The sequence below is a fragment of the Pezoporus wallicus genome, unplaced genomic scaffold (genome assembly GCF_028554395.1).
Source record: "Pezoporus wallicus isolate ANWC-B61680 ecotype Strahan unplaced genomic scaffold, APGP_CSIRO_Pwel_v1 contig_6787, whole genome shotgun sequence".
Lineage (NCBI taxonomy): Eukaryota > Metazoa > Chordata > Aves > Psittaciformes > Psittacidae > Pezoporus > Pezoporus wallicus.
The window spans coordinates 1,313,755-1,334,965 of NW_026636951.1; the positions used below are offsets into that span (position 1 = coordinate 1,313,755).

A 21,211-nucleotide genomic window follows, 5' to 3' on the forward strand; every position below is an offset into this window, starting at 1 on the left:
GTTAAATAATGAACTGTTCCTCTTTTGGCTTGTAAAATCTAGCTCATAAGCAGTCTTGGACCAAATAAGCAAATGATTGGTGTATTATGAGCAATTAAGACCTAAGACTAGGCTTTGTGACTGTTTTTACTGGCTTACAGCTTTTACTAACAGCCACTGAGCAGTACATGTGGGATGTATATGCTAGCATTTTATCTAAAATACTCTAAGGAAGGACCTACCAACTACTTGGTTCTAGTTGTTATTATCATGAAATGACATACAATAATTTTCTGCTAGCAACAACCATGTATGTGAAGTGTCTTTAAAAAAGAAAAGAAGAATAAGTTGTGCTATAACCTATGTAAAGGCCTCTCATTGAAAACCCAGTCCAGAATTCTGCTTTTGCAACTTCTGTGTATCTGTTGAGTGGGCTTTTCTTGATGAGCCAATTACTAGTGCAGGCGTGTATCAAAAGTACCAGCAACCGGTGCCTCTGTAGCACAGATCTGGTCTCCTGCCATTTCTAATACTTCTTAGTGTGTTCAACTGTCCGTGTGTGGTGGGAACACAAAAGTGGCTATAATTTGCTTTCTCTTGTCACTTGTTCACTTCTAGTATTTAGGCAAGCAAGGCAGGTTTGTAAGCTGTGTGGGATAGTAATTCTCAGAAGTTAGTTTGGCAGATCCCAAAATATTCAGTGGGGATCCAGGCTCTCTTTAAGAAATACGAAGAGCTGTAGAGAAACAGAAATGTAACACTGTCCTGGGTTCAGCAGTAGCTGAAACATGACTTCTACTGCTGAACCCAGGACAAACACATAATACAAAGAGAATACAGAGTGTTTAAGAAATATAAGAATATTGCTTTTCTTGTAAACTTACTAAAAATGCAATACCTGCTAGTTGCTCTTTCTGAAAAATAATGTCTTACAGTGAGAGAAAACTAAATGAAAACTCTTCATTGGTTACATTACTACAAATTGCATTACCACCCAAGTCTTGGAAGGGACTGTGAGAATGAAGAACTTAGGCCCACTGTAGGAGAGAATCTGGTTTGAGACCATCTTAAGAGCCTGAATGTGCACAAGTCCATGGGTCCTGATGAAATCCATCCTTGGGTCATGAAGGAGCTGGCAAATGAAGTTGCTAAGCCACTGTCCATCATATTTGAAAAATCATGGCAGTCCGGTGAAGTTCCTGACAACTGGAAAAAGGGAAATATAACCCCATTTTCAAGAAGGGGAAAATGGATGACCCAGGGAATTACAGACCAGTCAGTCTCACCTCTGTGCCTGGCAAGATCTTGGAGCAGATTCTCCTGGAAGGCATGCTAAGGCACATGAAAGTCAACAGGGTGCTTGGTGACAGCCAGCATGGCTTCACTAAGGGGAAATCCTGCCTGACCAATTTGGTGGCCTTCTATGATGGGGCTACGAAACTGATGGACAGGGGTAGAGCAGTTGATGTCATCTACCTGGACTCGTGCAGAGCATTTGACACTGTCTCGCACGACATCCTTGTCTCTAAATTGGCGAGACATCAGTTTGATAGGTGGACCACTCGATGGATAAAGAACTGGCTGGATGGCCGCACACAAAGAGTTGTGGTCAATGGCTCAGTGTCCAGCTGGAGACCAGTAATGAGTGGTGTCCTTTAGGGACCGGTCTTGTTTAACATCTTTGTGGCTGACATGGACAGTGGGATTGAGTGTGCCCTCAGCAAGTTTGCCGATGACACCAAGCTGTGTGGTTCGGTTGATACGCTGGAGGGATCAGAAGGACCTCGACACGCTTGTGAGGTGGGCAGATGATGACCTTATGAAGTTTAACCATGCCAAGTGTAAGGTCCTACACTTGGGTTGGAGCAATCCCAGGCACAGCTACAGGTTGGGCAGAGAAGAGATTCAGAGCAGCCCTGTGGAGAAGGACTTGGGGGTGCTGGGGGATGAGAAAATGAACATGAGCTGGCCTCAGTGTGTGCTTGCAGCCCAGAAAGCCAACCGTATCCTGGGCTGCATCAAAAGGAGCATGACCAGCAGGTCGAAGGAGATGATCCTGCCCCTTTACTCTGCTTTCATGAGACCTCACCTGGAGTGTTGTGTGCAGTTCTGGTGTCCTCAACATAAAAAGGACATGGAACTGTTGGAACAAGTCCAGAGAAGGGCCACGAGGATGATCAGGGGACTGGAGCACCTCCCGTATGAAGACAGGCTGAGAAAGTTGGGGCTGTTCAGCCTGGAGAAGAGAAGGCTGCGTGGAGACCTCATAGCAGCCTTCCAGTATCTGAAAGGGGCCTATAGGGATGCTGGGGGGGGACTCTTCATTAGGGACTGTAGTGACAGGACAAGGGGTAACGGGTTGAAACTTAAGCAGGGGAAGTTTAGATTGGATATAAGGAAGAAATTCTTTCCTGTTAGGGTGCTGAAGCACTGGAATGTGTTGTCCAAGGAAGTTGTGAATGCTCCATCCCTGATGGTGTTCAAGGCCAGGTTGGACAGAGCCTTGGGTGATATGGTTTTGTGTGAGGTGTCCCTGCCCATGGCAGGGGGGTTGGAACTAGATGATCTTAAGGTCCTTTCCAACCCTAACTATTCTGTGATTCTAAATATGATAACAATATCTTCTATGCTAGTAAATAGAAGCAATTCTTAATTGTTTCATCTACAAGCTGGGAGATAAATAGGGAAAAATTGGTTTGTTTTGGGCAGATTAGTATATGAGTTGGTCTGATCTTGAAACATTTCTGTGAAGACTAAAGTAGAAGTGTTTCAGTTACCCAGTGTGGCTTTTATCTTTGTATTTGTTCCTAAGTATTTAAAATTTTACTTTTGATTTCATTTTCTAGGTTCGACATGGTGCAGGTACTGGACTGAGGGAGATACTTAAAGCTCATGGTAAAAGTGGTGGTAAAATGGGAGATAGCTCTTTAGAAGAGGTAAGTTTCCAATCATGTAGACTTAATATGTTTACTTAAATGAAGTTTAGAAAACAGACTTCTTTAAAATACTTAAGCTCTGCAGGAGGTGGCTGATCAGGGAGAACATAAGCCATGAGATTTGTCTGCTCAAAACAATCTGGATGAAATCATTGTATGCACTGTATCCTTTTAGAAGGCCTGTTCAAAAAACAGTACTATTGTATGAACAGCCATTAAGATGTAGACTGTGTGTAAAGTTACTAAACAGTAGCTTCCATACTAGAAAATACTGGTTTTGAGCACACCCTTACTATGACTGATAATCGTGTCATTCTCGTGAAGTGTCTCAGGCCATCTAATTCTATCCACTTAACTAGTAAGGTGACTCATATCAATCTGCTTGCTTTGTTAGTATGAGAAAAGTTATTTAAACAGCCTATTTAAAAGGAAAACTCTTTTTCAAAATATCCCAACAGTAACATCCCATTTATTAATAGTGAATCTCATCCGAATTCATACTGACTTCATTGCTGTAAAAGCAGCTTGGAGAGCTTGTGGTTTAGAGAGTGTTAAAGAATGAGATACATTTATCAAATGTAAATCAAGCTACCTCAGCATACTGTATATATAGATAAAGCAAAAGCTACTATCTCTCCTCGCTTCCACATGGAGTGGTAGTTGTTACATAGAGATTGCAGGGTAATAACACATGCTACAATGGTAAGATACTTTAAGCATTTTCTTACCTATTTATGGAAAGAGTATGTGTACTCCAGGCTAGCTTCAAAGGCTGCTGTGCATGCTTTATGCAGGCTGTAATTCTTTGACATGTATGGGAACATGAAATCCATGATATGATTAAAGTTTTGTTTATTAAAGTGATAGCTTTCAAAGGAGCTGGTGATCTAGTAGGCAGACAGTGGGGATGAGAAAGATAATGTCTGAGCAGTTGCTTCTGTGGGCTTTTACTCCGAGATGCAGAGTTACAGAACTATTGGGTCTCTAACAGATGCCAGACAAGCTTGGTCTAAATTGTTTGTTAAATCTGGAGGAGACATGGCTGAAAAGCAAGTTCCTCTCACTGAGTCTTCCACAGTGATGTACTGCTTCATAGTTCATGTTTATTTGTAAATTTTCTTCAAGCATATTAATTGACTTGCCTTGGATGTATTGACATTAGTCAGTATGGATTAGCTGAATGACTCTTACCTTTGAGTGCTGTGTATGTTAAATACTAAATAAAATTATCTGTGTACCTTACAAGGTGCTCTCTAGCCTTTTGATAAAGCTACCTTGTGGTTTGTTTTTTTTTTTAAATAAGATGTTTGTAATAAACCATGTGAGCTGAATTAGTGCTATTTGACTATCTGTGTGAGATGGCTATACTTAGCTTAAACATGTTGCCACATCTCTTACAAATTTTAGTTAAAGCAAGCATATCAGCAATCCTTTATGAGTAAATACAGTCAAGGTGTTCAATTTATCTCTTTTTTACAGATGGTTCAGCAGCATCAGGAGTGGCTGGAAGACCTGGTTATTAGACTCCTTTGTGTGTTTGCATTAGACAGATTTGGAGACTTTGTTTCAGATGAAGTAAGTTGTCTCTGAGTGAACAGGTAGATCAGCAGGTTTCTGTGGGAGACAATACTACAGCAGGCCAGCTGTGCTTTGTACTGTGCTGCTACTTGTCACTGCTCACAGATGCTTATTACAAAGTAGCTGAGAGATTTCACCTTGTCTGTATAGCAGTTTTGGTCATCTGACTCTACTCTTACTGGTTTCCAAGTCAGGTTTCATGCAGAAGTAACTGTTTTATGATTTACTTTATCCTAGGTGGTAGCACCAGTACGTGAGACTTGTGCTCAGACTTTGGGAGTAGTATTGAAACATATGAATGAGACTGGAGTTCACAAAACTGTGGATGTTCTTCTGAAGCTGCTAACACAAGAACAATGGGAAGTGAGACATGGTGGTCTCCTAGGAATAAAGTATGCTTTGGCAGTACGTCAGGTAATAACCCTCACAACAAATTGCAGAGAGCTTTGGAACAAAAAGCTCTACTTGAAGTAGAGGATGTGACTGAACAGTACGTAGATATGATAAAGCAAGCTTGCTTGCACTGCAGTCTCATATGAGTTATAAGATGTGTGACTGCATTTTAATATCCAGGCTGCAGAAATCTTCATGTATGTAGCAAAATTGTACTCTTGTAATGTGCCAAGTTACATTACAAATATGCTTGTCTCATTTTGGTGATGCTTTCATGTGTGAGGTTAACACTGCTACAAAGTTTTAGTGTGTTCATTATACCATTTTGCAAACACTGAGCTTTGTTTATATACAAACAGTCAGGTTACAGTTCATTCAAATTTATAACCTAGATTTTAGGATATGAATGGTAACTTAAAATATTTAGATTGTTGTCTTGGACCTGTAGCTTCTGGTTTATGCAACAAATGGATTTATTCCCACATCTTAATTGCTTGAGGTGTTACATGCTTTTAAGTTCAAAAAAGCTTTTGATCTTTTTGGCAGGATTTGATCAGCACTTTATTGCCTAAAGTGCTGCCTGCAATAATAGAAGGTCTCCAAGATCTGGATGACGATGTCCGAGCTGTTGCCGCAGCATCTTTAGTACCAGTAGTGGAAAGCCTGGTCCAACTTCAGTCTCAGAAGGTGCCTGAATTGTTTTTTATCAGTTCTGATGGAAAAGTTTGCTTTTGGTCTGAATGAAGAAAATAATGCTTAGAAACAACACTTTTTTTAAGATGACCTCCTCTGCTTATTTGTGTAGGTGCCTTTTATTCTTAATACCTTGTGGGATGCACTTCTGGAGTTAGATGACTTGACAGCTTCCACAAACAGTATCATGATCCTTCTTTCTTCCCTCCTGACTTATCCTCAGGTCCGCAAATGCAGGTAACTTTTTCATTAGTATTGCTTCAGTATTGCAGGTTTGACTGTCCAGTTATTTTCAGATTGGAATAATCAAAGTTGCTTTCAAATTGCATGCTAAGGAGATGCTTGGTATAAATCGGCTTTGGAATTTTACTCTTGCTTTTCCTTAAAGTGAAGGACAGCACTTCTATTCTCATTACGTCAGTAAAAGGCAACGAAATAATCAAAAGGTACTAGACATTGTTTATATACGATGTGGTTTTTCTTCCTCTCTCCATTCATCTTGAGTATTTTAGTAAGGGGTATCAGCTCCACTCATAGTGATCCTGCCCACAGACTGTCCGCTTTTTGTTGACAGACTTCAAACTGTATACTTTAAAACACATGCATGTATCTGTAGGACTTTGTTATCTGAACAGTTCTAAAGGAGCTACAGATGTGAAAATTCACATCAATAGGACAACCAGTAATTCTATGACTGGTTGAAGATAGTGCCTAGTTTGTATCTGTTTGGGACTCTGTCAAATTAGAGGAATTACATGTTGGTATGTTAATAGTTTTCATAATCCACACGGTAAGCTCACAGCATCTGCACTTAAAGGTAGATACTTTACACATCTTACCTTTATCATTCTGTATGATTGTCACTGCTCAAGCTGGTTTTTGCCCAAATCCAAAATTAAGAATGAAGTTGTCACTAATGCCATCTTTAATTCAGCATGTGCTGCTTGTTGAGGTGCAAGCTCCTGCAGAAAAGATCCAAGCTTGGTTTTAATTATTTCTAAAATCATAACAAAACCAAAACCCCCATGTTTTGCCAGAATACTTTAACAAAGCCAAAAGTATAATCTGGGAAACAACATCGTGAAAATACATTCTTGAAATTTATATCTAAACAAAATTAACTTAGCTCTGTGTGTTTATTTTTGGTTTTTTTCCCTCTCATGGCTTCCACATCTCCACTTCATGTACTAGTATTCAGCAGTCACTCACAGTTTTGGTCCCACGTGTGTGGCCGTTCTTGCATCATACTATATCTTCTGTGCGAAAAGCAGCCCTGGAGACATTATTCACACTGCTGTCCACCCAAGACCAGGTAAGAATTTAGTGTTACTGGTGTTTTACAATGATATGTATTGGAATCTGCTTGATCATATAATCACAAGATATCCTTGTTTCAGAGCTCTTCAGCATGGCTGACTCCAATTCTGCAAGACATGTTGAGGCACATATTTCAGTTTTGTATCTTAGAAAGCAATCAAGAAATTCTGGATCTTATTCACAAGGTATTTGCATGACTTATGACCTTCCTGTATATTGCTAACATATCCTGCTCTTTCATGTCCTCTGCACTTTCGTACAGATAAAGAACAGTGTGTTCATGTTAATTGTTTTGTAGTTAGCCTAGTTTTACTATATATACTGAAGGTGGATAGAATCATTGAATGGCTAGGGCTGGAAAGGACCTTAATACCATCTAGTTCCAACCTCCCTGCCATGGGCAGGGACACCTCAAACTAGACAACATTGCTCAAGGCTCTGTCCAACCTGGCTTCAAGGGATGCAGCATTCACCACTTCTTTGGGCAGCCTGTTCCACTGTGTCACCACCCTCACAGTAAAGAACTTCTTCCTTATATCTAACCTGAACTTCCCCTTAGCTTGAACCTGTTACCCCTTGTCCTGTCATTACAGTCCCTGATGAAGAGTCCCTCTCCAGCACCTTGTAGGCCCCCTTCAGATACTGGAAGGCTGCTATGAGGTCTCTGAGCAGCCTTCTCTTGTATGGTTCATACAGTTTATCAGCACATATATGATCTTATGTACACCCATGCAAATTTGTCATTATTTCCACTATTGTTCTTTCCCAAGGTATGGCTGGAACTGTTAAACAAAGCATCTGTACAGTATGTGGTTGCAGCTGCTTGTCCATGGATGGGAGCCTGGCTCTGTTTAATGATGCAGCCATCTCATTTGCCCATTGACTTAAACATGTTGCTAGAAGTAAAAACCAGATCAAAAGTAAGTGAAATGTGAGCTCTAATTATTCTGGGAAAAGTGGGAAATTGATTAGCTGTATATAAAAGTGCTCTAAAGCTGTTAAGAGGGGATTGGTGGTGCCTTTTTACAACTCTAAATGTAGCCTGTCATGCAAACCTCGAGTCTGTAGAGCAAAACGGTTCTTGTCACGTTATCCATGAGAACTCAAGTTCTATCATGCAGCATGCTCCCTGTGAATCCTTTAGTAGTTCCATGTAACCATCATGGTTTCAAACGCATCTGTTTGCAGGACTGAGTAAAGTCTGAAAGCATTGTGTTACTTCTGAAAACATGCTGAAAAAGTTTTCCTTTTTCCTCTATGTGGACTCAGTTTATCAGCCAAATGTTGAGTGTTAGTTTTAATATTATCTTGGAAGGAACCATATCATGCATTTAATAGAACGACAGAAACTACTAGTGGAGAAGTGATTTACAGTGGTCAACTACTTTATGTCAAGTCTGTTATTCCAGAAATGTTCTGGCTTAGTCCAACTTCTGCAGAGGATGTTATGGAATATGAATTAATCTTTTCTATCACAAATACATTTTACTGCCAATCTCTCCCAAATTTATTCCATAGGAAAAGGCAGGTGCTAAACTGCGTCAAGGTCAAACCCAGAATAAAGAGGTGATTCAGGAATATATTGCTGGGGCAGACAGCATCGCAGAAGATCCAGCAACCAGGGATTATGTTGTCATGCGAGCTCGGATGATGGCAGCAAAGTCAGTTTACTGGAAATCTTAAAAAATATTTTAAAACAATTTATCTTTTTGGTTCTGTGGTGCTTTTGCTAAAATCTAATTATGTAGACATTTTTGGCATCTTCATTTTGAATCATTAATTGCAGGGTAATTGTAACACCGAGGTGACTCTTCTTTCTCTTTTTGTCAGGTTGCTGGGAGCACTTTGTTGCTGCATTTGTGACCCAGGTGTAAATACTGTTACTCAAGAAATAAAGCCAGCTGAATCATTAGCTCAGCTACTGCTCTTCCACTTGAATTCTAAGTCTGCCTTGCAGAGGATTAGTGTTGCATTAGTAATCTGTGAGTGGGCAGCCTTGCAAAAGGTAGGATGTTTCTGCAGCAAAATTAAATTTTACTCACTATCTCAATGCACAGCTTGTCAGCCGCTACTTAGCTTGAAATGAAATTTCAGTTGATAAGCGATAATCGTACTTACGCATCTAAATACTAAAATCTTGATTGTAGGCAAAGGGGGAATTCATTACTCGGTAGCTAAACACCAACTCTTGGAACTGTGAATCAGTAAATATGCTCACATTTCTTCTACAAATATGTCTGTTCTCAAGAAGCATGTTATTTAAGGTCAAGGCTTCCTTTTAACATGACTGTCTTCCCTGTTTTCACTGTCTCTCCTTTTCTAGTGGCAGACTTAAGGTTTTGTTAGTAAGCTTTTATATCTGGATTACAAATATTAATGGTCCCCCTGGAAACTGGATTTTTTTTTTTTTGTAGGTAGATTGCCCTTATTAGTGCCCAAAACTGAACAACAGAAGTTGTGATTACTCAGAAATAAAAATGACATCTTTTCCTGTTATAGGAGTGTAGAACCGTGGCAGTTTGTGTGCAGCCTCGCTTACTTGGGGTCCTTTCTGAACATCTCTATTATGATGAAATTGCTGTTCCTTTTACACGAATGCAGAATGAATGTAAACAGCTCATCTCATTGTTAGCCGATTCACACATTGACATTGGAAACAGAGTAAACTGCAGTGTATTTACAATAGATCAAGCTAATGAGCTGGTAAGTAGAGGCATGCCTGCCCTTCCTTCAGATCTGTTCCTGTCTTGAAATACATCTTCAGCATAATTATTACACAGATGGCAACTTTCAGAAATAATGTAGTGACTTTACACATCCTTTGACATGAAATATGTAATGGATACTTACCACTTCCTCCGTGGTGTTAGAGATGTGCCAAAAACTGAGTACAATACAGGTAGATACTAGAGAAGAAATTGACGGTGTCCTGATCCCAGGTTTTAGATTCACTATTGAAATCTACACAGAACAAAAAGCAGGCTGGAACTCCTTCAAAAAATGCTGTCAAATAAACTGTGTAAATTGTAGACTTCCCCACCAACTCCCAAGCATGTGGTTTAATGTGGGGGATTTTTTTTGTTTATTTTTATTTTTTCTTTTTCCTGGCTGTTCAATTGTGTTGTCTTTTTTTAATCTGAAAACATCAGTGTTAGATGTGCTAATGAAAGATAGCTCTTGACATTAAAAGCTCTATAAACAAAAATAGATCCGATAATGTTGGGGCAACGAATTAAAAGGTTTTTCTTTCAACCAAAAACTGGCCTCTTAAGCAGAGAGAAAGATGGGTACAGACAGATGAGGCAGGATGTAAATGAAGAGCTTGTGGGTTTGAGAGCCTGCGAAATAAAAGGGGTGGGAGAGGTGTGTGGATGTAGGAGAAATGAAGGAACGCTGATAGATGTAGTGCATCTTGGGGAAGGGGATGAGGAGTATTAGGATCCTGGATGTGTTCGTGTATGCAACTTGCATGCTAAGAATAAGGGAAGGTGTAAGTTTGTACACTTACGGTCATGATGACATGACTATAGCATGATAGATCTTGAAATTCTCAGATGGTAGTATTTATGTATAACATGCAGTAGCTTAACTCGGAAATCTCAACATACCTCTAAAGTTACAGACAATTGTGTATATAGGCTGAGGGGATTTTGGCAGCCAGTCTGATTGTGACTACCATCTACAATGAATAAATTTCCAAGGTAAGGCCAGACAGAATAATGTGAGCTCATAGTCTGTGAAGTACAGGAATCTTCATGTACCTCAATTGTTTACTCTGGAGTTTAGTGATAGGGCTGCTTGACCAATGCATGTGTATTTTTCAAGAGATATCCATTGTGGATTAGAAGACTTATTCCATAGCCATAGGAAATAGCAAATAGTTATCTTCTGCGCTCTTTCAGCTCTTCAAGTCTTCTCGCAATATGAACACCAAACCTGCTCTGCATTGTAGTATGGGTCTTCATGCATTAGATGGAAAAACTCTGTGCTCTTCCTCGCTATTCATATTTTTTGCACCCTTTGGTTATTCCAGTCATCAGGGTCATGTGGAATAGAACTTGAGATGCCTATAGAGTGAAGCAGTACAAGTCCTGTCATTGAAAGATATGACCTGAACATTTAAAAGTAGAAGGCAAAAAACAACAAAAACCAAACCCCTTAGACCAACCCTCTCAACAGCTGCCATCATCTTTCCTGTACTTAGAGGCCTAACCATCCTATCAGTAGAATAAGTTTAGCATTTCCATGATTCCATGTTGCTTTTAACTTCTTTCCTGTGAAAGATTTGAGTAACAGTAGTTACCCAGTAGTCAGAGGGTATGGCAAGTCCTGCAACTACTGGGTTTTGCTGTGTTTTTCCTTACATTTTTATCCAAGTTTCTCTTTCTTCAAAAAGAGCATAGAAACAACTTTTTCACACAGGGGCCCTTGCACATCCTTTCTGGCCTTATGAATCCATAGCATATTCTACTTTGCTTATCTGTCATGTGCTTATGTGTTGCCAGAATATCTGGGTATATCTGGCAGAAATAGGACAATCTAAATTTGGAGGAGAACATCTCTTTTAGCTTTCAGAATCTACACTCAAAATGTTCATAATATGCCTGATTTTTTTCCCCTTGAGCTGCAGTTGAAAATTCCAGAAACTACTTTTTGCAGCATTTCCTGATATTTGTTGGAAAAATAGAAATGATAATACCTGGTAAAGTGACTTGTATTCTGCCAAAAAAAACCATGGTTTTCAGAGGATATCCCTGTTTAATGGGGATCCTGTGAAATGGATTTGTAAGTTTTTTCTTCCTTTTTATTAGGTTACTTCTGTTTTCAGTGAAGCGACATCATCCTTTACTTTGAATCCTAAAATTCTACAGCAGTTGGATAGTAAACGGCAACAAGTCCAAATGACTGTTACAGAAACAAATCAAGAATGGCAAGTGATGCATCTGCGAGTCCATACATTGGCTGCATGTGCAGTTGTGAACTTGCAGCAACTTCCAGAAAAACTAAATCCTGTTATAAAGCCCTTAATGGAAGCTATCAAAAAAGAGGAGAATACACTTGTACAAAACTATGTGGCTTCGTGTATAGCAAAGTTACTTCAGCAGTGTACAACAAGATCTCCTTGTCCCAACTCAAAGATTATAAAAAATCTCTGCAACTCTCTCTGTGTGGATCCACATCTAACCCCTCTAGCAGCATGTCCTGCACAGCCTCAGGGCAGCAGCTATGAAAACTCAAAAGGTATGATACCTTAGACTGCCAGTATTCCTAAAAATGCTTGTGCTTTTCTCTGAACTGTTAAAATGGGTATTTGAGTGCATCTTGGTTTTGGTGTTTTTGAAATGCTAGCAACTGAGTCTTCATTTTTTAGTAATTATTTCATTTAGGTATCGTAAACTACACACTGTGTGCAACTAATGATGTGGATGGTTTTCAGAAAATTTATGTTAAAAACCAGCTTCGTCCCAGTTTTCAGTTACTTGCTGTTATTATCCACTTACGATTACATTTCATTTACATACGTTATGAAGCTTTTCATTGAAATTGAGTAAGTTAAGAAATTAGAGTAACCTGTTAGAAAAAAAAACCCTGACTTATGTTACATTCCGTGGGCTAATACCAAGATATCAAAAGAGGAGTACAGTCTTTGAAATTAACAGATAATTCTGTGCACCCTGTTCCTGATGTTCCTGAAAACATACAGATTGAATGAACAATACTAAGACCTTAATACTGTCAAAGATTCGAACCTGCTTTAAGGTTTGACCATTATACATAGTACTTTTTTGTAAAGTCAGAGTAGGGTAATATCCATGTCCAATTGAAAATTAAGCTTATCAACATAAATGGAAACATCAACACATCCAAAGACATTGATGGCATGTGCGCTTGTATCATGGTAGAAGTCATAAACTGTTTGTAAAGGACACAGAAGGTAAGTTTTTTTTTTAAACTTTAGAACGTAACGTGTTGTCTTACACAAAAAAAAAATCTTGTGCAGACGTTTTATATTTGACTGCAGTTTTGTTACCTGTGTTTCCTGCTAAGTAATTTGTGTAGCAATTTATGCACTTCAGTTTTGATGCCAAGGCTGTAAATGTGCTCTGAACAGAGTAACTCTGTACCTGAATTTTCCATCCTTGAGAACGATGACATGGTTTAGTTTTCTGAGGACATTGAGATCTGCAGATGGCTTGTAGCTAGCTATCACTTCTGCTTATGTTTTAAACTGCATCTTAAATTGTCAGCTCTTCTTTCTCTTCCTTCAGGGCCCAACTCTGATAAAGATGGGATGCATCATACAGTTACTAAGCACAAGGGAATAATTACACTGTACAGACACCAGAAAGCTGCTTTTGCCATCACAAGTCGGCGAGGTCCTACTCCAAAAGCTCCAAAAGCCCCAGTTGTAGATCTCCCTCCTGGCAGTAGTGGAAGCCTTCCTACAGAACTTGATGAGGTAAAGTTCAACAGCTTGCATTCGCAACTTGCATATCTACACACACCCTCCCTCACATTACTTTTGAATTCACTGGAGTTGACAGCATTATAATAGGGATGTCCAGGATTTATTCATGAGAGAAAAGAGTTCACATAAAGTTTTGATGAAAGCAGCATATGTTTGTTGATAATGAGATTTTAAATCTTCAGTGTGTCATTAAGAATGTTAGTAACTCCTGAAATATTTCATGTTTAGTACAGTTTATTAATATCTCAGTACAAATCCATGCAAATGGATTTCCCCAAACTGCTGTGTCCTTACCTATGTTAGTGCTGATCATCTTGATGCACAATAGGTGCTCTGAAGCATTAAGAACAGTATTTGAAGTATGACTGGTTTTACGATATACGTATGTGTGACTTCCACACTTGATATGCTAGATTTTTTGTTACTGTTTCATCATATAAAATGTCAGTATAAGATGCTAGTCAGGACTGTGATTCCTTAGCAGTGTTGTGAGGTTTCTTCCTAATTGAAGTGATTTTTATCCATTCCATTTTCTGAAGAGTGTGGGAGAGAGGGCTTAACAAAACAAATACTGCTTTTGGTAAGTCTTGCTAGTGTGTTACTGTTTGTGGTGTCCCTATATTGGCAATATCTGAGGTTCTGAAACTGGAACCAGTTGGAAAACCTCCTGCTGAAATGGGCCTGTGTCAGCAAAAGCCTAATCCCAAAATTTACAGGATTTAAATAATCTACTACAAAACCCCTTTTTTTGTCTGTCTGTTTGGTTTTACCTGTATAAAGAACAAAGTAAATAACTTGCAAATTAAAAAGTGGACCAGAAAATGTGTTGTAAATACCTGTAAACATAGTCAGAATAGAATGCTTATGTAACAATGGGAGCCTGTTTGAAAGTAATTGCTATTCCTATATCTGTTCTTCCTGTTTTTTAAATTGTTTAATTGTAGGCTCAGAAACCTTATGTTGTACAGAGAAGAGGAGCTGAATTTGCCTTATCTACTATAGCTAAACATTTTGGTGCTGAAATGGCAACGGGATTGCCACATCTCTGGGATGCTATGGTTGGTTCATTAAGGAACAACATTCACATAAATAATTTTGGTAATTACACTTCTGATTTAAGGTGGGGGAGGTCTGGTAGGCTGGGGGGCAGTATGTCAGTCTTGAACTGAACACCTTTTCTGTTTTTAACAGACCGAAAGTCCTTACTGGAAAAAGGAGATGCTCCTGCCCAGGAGCTAGTAAATTCTTTGCAGGTTTTTGAAACAACAGCAGCTGCAATGGATACTCAACTACATCCTCTGGTAATTATATTCCAAAGCAGCTTTTTTGTAGGAAACAGTTCAGTCTGTTCATTGCTGCTGTTTTAAATCTTTGTTTTGTCAGGCTTCTTTTTAGATGTTTTCTTAATTTTGTTTAAATAGTGTTCTTACTCATTTGCTAGCCTGCCTGTATCCTAGTCTTGATGAACTGAAGACATAGCCTTCTGTCCTCAGCAGTTCAACTGTTATGTTCTAAAGCTCTTTTTTCCCTGTGTTCTGTAGGATGTTAAATTCTGTATTTATTTGTGTAGGGTTGTAGAATAAGCCCACACATAAATAAATCAAGCACCTACCAACAACTTAGCCTTGGCCTACCTTCTTCAGATGGTCAGATGGCCAAACAAGATTGTGTCTGAAGTCTGAATTAGGATAATACTTATGCTATTTTGTTACATTGAAACCAGCATCTTCACTCTGCTTTATCCTAATTCCAGATTTCCTGAACCTGAGGGAACAGAGTGATAATATGGTGCCTTCTCTTTGTTAGTGAAGTACAGATAAAAATGCTGTTAAGCTGCATTATGTGGCTGACTGAAACAGGTTGACTTAATTGACTGACATGTAGTTTATGCGGCCAGAGTAGTGGGGGGAAATGGTAGTAATAAAACTACACAATTTACTGCCTGACTACTGTGGAACAGGCTGAAGGTTGTCAGAAAGGCTCCCTGTGCAGGCAGTGAAAAAGTTAGGGAAACTTCAGTTTACCCCCAAGGAGACTGGATCTCGGGGGGGGTTAAATTATTTATTTTTACACACCACTCAATGTAAAAGACTTATCATCTTGCATGCAGTAGTGAGCTTTGAACTGCCTATTTCTACTTGAGAGATTGTGGAGTTAGGAGAGTTTTGTGAAAGTATCAGTAAAATACTGGTTAAAAAGAAAAGAAAATTAGAAAGAAACAGCAAGAGGGACATCATTATGCCTGCATCTGAACACAGTTTTCAGTATTAGCTTATCTGCAGTACTATATTTCAGAATAAATATAGTAGCAGTGGAAGAGACATAAAAGAAGGGCAGCAGGGTAATAAAAATACATGGAAAGACTCTCATGGAAGGAATAAGTAGACCAGAACTCTGGAAAGAATACGATGGGAAAGGACGGGTGTAAGGAATGGATGTAGCGTTCTGAGCTAATGGAGGAGATTCATGTGGAACATATGGAATTGTTTGCTATTTATTTAAATACTGAATTGATTTTGAGTGAATTTAGCATATGAAATGGAAAGGGTTTTCTAGTACATCTACGTACTTTATACTTATATATGGTCTGTAGTTAATGTGTAGGTTGTTTTGGGGGCTGCTAATACTGTATACATATTTAAAAAGAAAAAAACTTCCATAGGAAGTAAAAGAGGGTGAAATTGGCTGATCAAAGCTAATATTTAAGGATTTCAATGCTAGGAAAAACCTGACCATCTCTTTAAGATATCTGACATAAAAATGTGTTTGTGCTGATGAAAAAGACATGTACATATACACATCCTTCCTTGGGAAGATGGGAATTTCTTTCTGGGTGTCTTTCTTGTCACACAGAGTTTATAAGACTCCCAACACAGAGCTCATCTCCCTAAACATAAATGGGAGGAGGTCAGGATGAATTTGCAAGCTGGAAATTTTTAAATCTATGTATCTGTATTTAAGCGATGACTTTTTTTTTATGAAGCTCTGAGTACTTAGTACTGTATTTTTCCAGTGTGAAACAATTGCTTAATTACCAAGGACTTCCTTAATTTTCATTTTGTCTAAAACTAAATATTTTGTTACTCAGAATTTTAACTGTACTGGGGAGTAATATTTGTTCAAAGTTCAGTTGTCAGCTTCTAGAAGAATTTTTCAGTGCTAAACAATTAAACCTTGTGAAGGAGCCATTTCACGCATTCTTCGGGAGGCAGCAGAGACTGTAAGACTGTTTAATTGAAAATTACTCAGTAATTTCTTTGTAATTCATATTAATCTTTTCTCCACCCTTTTCTTCAGTTAATACAGCACTTGACTCATCTTTATATGTGCCTTCAACATCCCAGCACTGCAGTGAGACACATGGCTGCTCGTTGTGTAGGTGTTATGAGCAAAATAGCTACCATGGAAACAATGAATATCTTTCTAGAGAAAGTTCTGCCGTGGTTGGGAGCAATAGATGACAACACCAAACAAGAAGGTGCAATTGAAGCACTTGCATGTATCCTTGTGTGAGCATTCAAAAATGTGGAAACTTCTTTGCAGTAGCTTAATTTGGGGAAACAAAAACTGCCAGAAAAAATGGGAGGAGGAATTAAATAAAATCATAAACTATGTTCCTCCTGTAAGCAAGAAATAGAAGAAGCTTTCATTTCTATTGCCTTAATTTAAATGAAATTTTGGTGGAGATAATTCAGTTCCTCAAACCATGAAATTCACTGGGCCAAGTCTGGGTGGATGAGACCTCTCTCTCTCTCCTCTCCACCCCATTGCTTTGTCAGTAGCAGTCTTGTTCATGTAATGTATTAATGACTTTTACCTGTTGAGTGGGAAATCTGCCAGGTATATATTCATGTCAGACAATCCTGGTGAAAACTTATTTCCTTAATAACTGATCCAGGTGTAATGGAGCAGCTGGATGTTGGTATTGTTCCATACATTGTTCTTCTAGTGGTTCCAGTTCTGGGTAGAATGAGTGATCAGACAAATAGTGTGCGTTTTATGGCTACTCAGTGCTTTGCAACACTAATTAGACTAATGCCTCTTGAGGTAAGCTGAAGTTGTAAGTAGATTGAGTATGTGAACTGTCCTTTGTCCACTGTTTCACCAGCCAAAAAGTCCAGGCTTCTGGCTTACTCTGGCTACTGCTGAGCAAGTAGCTTTTTATAGATGTTGAGTCTGTATCAGATATTTAAAGATGTCCTTTATAATGTAAAATAAGTAAAATTGGACCCTTTGTTAGTAACTTTCTAAATAAATGTTGAAGTAAAATTTCTCTTTATAAGAAACTGTGTACATACTCATCTTCTATGTAATGCTGCTTTTGCTAGCTTTATCTCAAAAGTCTCATGAGTTACATGTGTGCTCACTATGTATGCTTGGTGTTGTGTATATGGTCAAGTCCCACTCTGGGGACTAGAAGGTTTCCAAGTAACTTATTTTCACCACCAGATGGTAATAGAAGACAGTTCAGAATTTGTTTGCATGTTTCTAATGAGGAAAAAAAAAATATTGTTGGTTTAATGGGTTCAGTATCTTATTGCAAATTTAAATTTAGTATAATAACCTTAGAATCTGATAACTAGCAATCTGCATTAAATGGAGCACTTAATTTCTGTATGCTTACACTGAAATGTCAAAAAAGTTAAAAGTGAGCAAAGTAGATATCAATTTCTGGTATGCTGCTGTTCACACCAGTGCTCTTCATGTGCGTTTGGATAGAGACTTATGGGATACATATAACTTAGGTTATATGGGTTTTTCTTAAGCTATTTTAATAGAATTTAGTGAGCATCTCTTAGAAATGTAGAATACTTGTTTTATTAGTTGCATATGTGTGCATGATCAGTTCATGTTTCTTTTCCATAGTCACTCAAGAACTCCCTTAAGTCTTCACTTTCCAGTCAAGGAAGTTCAGTATTAGATATTGAAATTTATTTAATGTGCAGTCTGTGAGTGAAATAAGCTAATAATGAGTGAAAATACCAGTACTGTTGTGGAACAGTCTTTTGAATGACAGCAATTTTAAATACTAGGCCAAACAAGGAATATAATTTGGTAACTGTAGAGGGGTTGGAGTCACCTCAGTGGAAAGAGTAGGAGAGTAGGGGGTGGACTGATAGGGACTGGGGAAATATATGTGTTATGAGACAATACTTTCTGAAGGCATCCTTTTGTGAGGTTGAAATAACTTTATTACTAAGTTTTCATAGTCAAACTTTCATGAATGCTTTGTGTAAAAAAAAAAAACAAAACCAAAAAAAACCAGAGTGGTATTTTAGGGATACAGTTCTACTTTCTTAAATGGGAAGACTTTTTAGGGTAGCCTTGCAGATATTTTGTAAGACAAACTCTTACAGCTTTCTGTAGTTATAGTGGTGGTATAAAAAGAAAAAAGTAAAAAAGAGACTCACTCAATTTCGTGTCCTTGAAGCATGACTTTTAGTTCTGTAACAAAACAAAGAGTCTAGTCTTCTGTGTTTATTGCTGGCGTTTTATATACTGCTTAAAATGCATGACCTGAATTCAGCTCCTGGATAAGTAAAAGTGATAGAGGTCTGAATAAGATTTGAGTTCCTAATCTGTATCTTTGTGTTGGTTTCTCACTGTGAGGAATTGGAAACAATAGCAGTTAAATGAGTTGGGAGAACTTAGTTTGCTCAGTTTCCTGTACCTTTATTCTCAATTTCATTATTCATTCAACCATAAAGGTGAAAATATGACTGAGAGAAGGATTGCAAGATAAATGGTTCAGCTTAATTTATCCTGTTTTATTGATAAGCATCATACTGCAAGTTGACAGTATCCTTGAACAAAATTAACTGGCATGGTATTCACACTTCAGACATGTTATTTTCAAAGAGAGGGTGGGAAGAGCAGTTGTTGCCCATGTGTTTGTGCATCTTAAATACCTTGTTGGAGCCCTTCTAACATCTGAAATCTGGGTTAGTTTTCCACCTTCCTTATTAATCACGTACACGGTGGAACGGTAAGTTTTTCTTCTCGGCCAGGAGTGCTCCCCAAGTGATCAGTAACTTGGGTTTTGAAGTAAAACTAACTAAAGATGGAGGTGGCCCAGAAAACTGAGATGACAGATGTGATGATGGGAGAATATTACCATCTCTTTTGCTACAGTATGTTATTAGCAAGCAAGAATGTCTGGGCATATTTGCTGTCCATATACCCATCCACAACAGATGGGTGTATGGCCTGGTAGGGAAAGTACATAGGAAGCCAGTGTCTGCTGCTACAAATCTGGAGGAGTTTAGGTTTTTCTTTTTCCCAGGAGTTTCCAACTGCCTGAATTCATTCTATGGCTCCCAGTATCACTTTAGATCTAATTCTGCTAATATCTGTGGGAGAAAAATCCATCTCACTTGGAATAGTAGATTTGGCTAAGAGAAATGGGTGTCAAAGAATTCTCTAGCCAGCCAGATAAAATCCCTGATTAGAGGTAGAGTAGCTCAATCTTTGTAAAATCTTACAGGCATAACCAAGATTTCCCATCTTCTGTGTGATTCCATCAAGCTTTTCAGTATGTCCTTTGGGGCACTGAGTTTGGATTTACACAACTGAGAAGACTGCAGATCTTTGCCATCTGTTCATTTAAAATGTCTAAGCCAGTATGACTTTTTCTTACTCTCTGTGAATTAAGTACTGTAGCCTCTACATTACTGCTTTAAAAATACTTTCCTAGGCTGGTATACCAGATCCACCAAACATGTCTGAAGAATTAATCCGAATGAAAGCTAAAGAACGTCACTTTCTGGAACAATTGTTGGATGGAAAAAAACTGGAAAACTATAAAATTCCAGTACCAATCAAAGCAGAGCTCAGAAAATATCAGCAGGTAATAACTTATACTTTTATTTTAAAAAAGCAATATTTTCCAGTCCAATATGATTTTATGGAAGGGTAGGAGTTGTTTGGGTGCTGTTGTTGTGGTGGGGGGGATTGTTTTGTTTTTAGCTGTGCAGTATGTATCTAGTGTTCTTGGGTAAGGAAGAGCAAATCAAATAATGTGTACCATTTATACAGCTTTTTTTTTCATGATGTAGTTTTTTTCCCCTCTCTCATCTTTCTCAGGGCATGGCCAATGGGCTGCCTTGCTTAGACTGATTATAGCTGCTCTCCACTGCAAAGCCAGGTCCCCTTGTGCTGTTCAGCCACTTCTGTTTCTCCCTTTATTCCCCTCTACTTTGAGTGAGGGGGCTGTAATGGATGCATTTATGGTGGGAAACAAGCTTCTAGTTTGGCACTGGTGTATGATAGAACATACAGCTGTTTGAACTGAAGATGAACTAGCCAAAAGCTAGGTCTTCTGAAGTGCTCTTTCTGTTTTCCATTTTCAGGATGGAGTGAACTGGCTGGCATTTCTCAATAAATACAAACTTCATGGAATTCTTTGTGATGACATGGGCTTAGGGAAAACTTTACAGTCCATTTGCATTCTTGCAGGTGATCATTGCCTCAGGTAAGTGTAAACAAGTAGCTTCTATCTTAAAAGATACTCTATGAAAAACAGGTTTTTTTCAGACTTGTTTTTACATTCTTTAAGGGCTCAGGAATATGCAAGAACAAAGCTGGTGGACAGTGTCCCTCTTCCCTCTTTGGTGGTGTGCCCTCCTACACTCACAGGACACTGGGTGGATGAAGTGGGCAAATTTTGCTCAAAAGAATATCTTAATCCTTTGCATTATACAGGACCTCCTACTGAGAGAGCAAGGTAGTGTATTTTGCATTTATGACTTGGGTAGAGTAAAATACAACACAATTTTGCAATTTACTGCTGCTACTGAAGCATAGTTTGTAGCATGGTGAAGCTTGCGATGGTACCTTTAAAATCTGA

The 21,211-nt window shown here is 38.6% G+C and overlaps 1 protein-coding gene across 1 annotated transcript in view; it reads left to right on the forward strand.

Moving 5' to 3' along the window:
- Positions 1-21,211, forward strand: part of BTAF1 (B-TFIID TATA-box binding protein associated factor 1) — a 44,452-nt gene that overhangs the window by 16,686 nt on the left and 6,555 nt on the right. The window contains exons 9-28 of the mRNA XM_057402290.1: positions 2,826-2,915; positions 4,395-4,490; positions 4,731-4,907; positions 5,433-5,573; positions 5,692-5,816; positions 6,771-6,891; positions 6,977-7,081; positions 7,667-7,816; positions 8,415-8,557; positions 8,727-8,901; positions 9,396-9,599; positions 11,708-12,137; positions 13,166-13,356; positions 14,310-14,463; positions 14,557-14,666; positions 16,663-16,864; positions 17,264-17,412; positions 20,060-20,212; positions 20,715-20,836; positions 20,921-21,088. Of these exons, the coding sequence (XP_057258273.1) occupies positions 2,826-2,915; positions 4,395-4,490; positions 4,731-4,907; positions 5,433-5,573; positions 5,692-5,816; positions 6,771-6,891; positions 6,977-7,081; positions 7,667-7,816; positions 8,415-8,557; positions 8,727-8,901; positions 9,396-9,599; positions 11,708-12,137; positions 13,166-13,356; positions 14,310-14,463; positions 14,557-14,666; positions 16,663-16,864; positions 17,264-17,412; positions 20,060-20,212; positions 20,715-20,836; positions 20,921-21,088 (3,206 nt within the window). The remainder of the gene's footprint in view (positions 1-2,825; positions 2,916-4,394; positions 4,491-4,730; positions 4,908-5,432; positions 5,574-5,691; positions 5,817-6,770; positions 6,892-6,976; positions 7,082-7,666; positions 7,817-8,414; positions 8,558-8,726; positions 8,902-9,395; positions 9,600-11,707; positions 12,138-13,165; positions 13,357-14,309; positions 14,464-14,556; positions 14,667-16,662; positions 16,865-17,263; positions 17,413-20,059; positions 20,213-20,714; positions 20,837-20,920; positions 21,089-21,211) is intronic.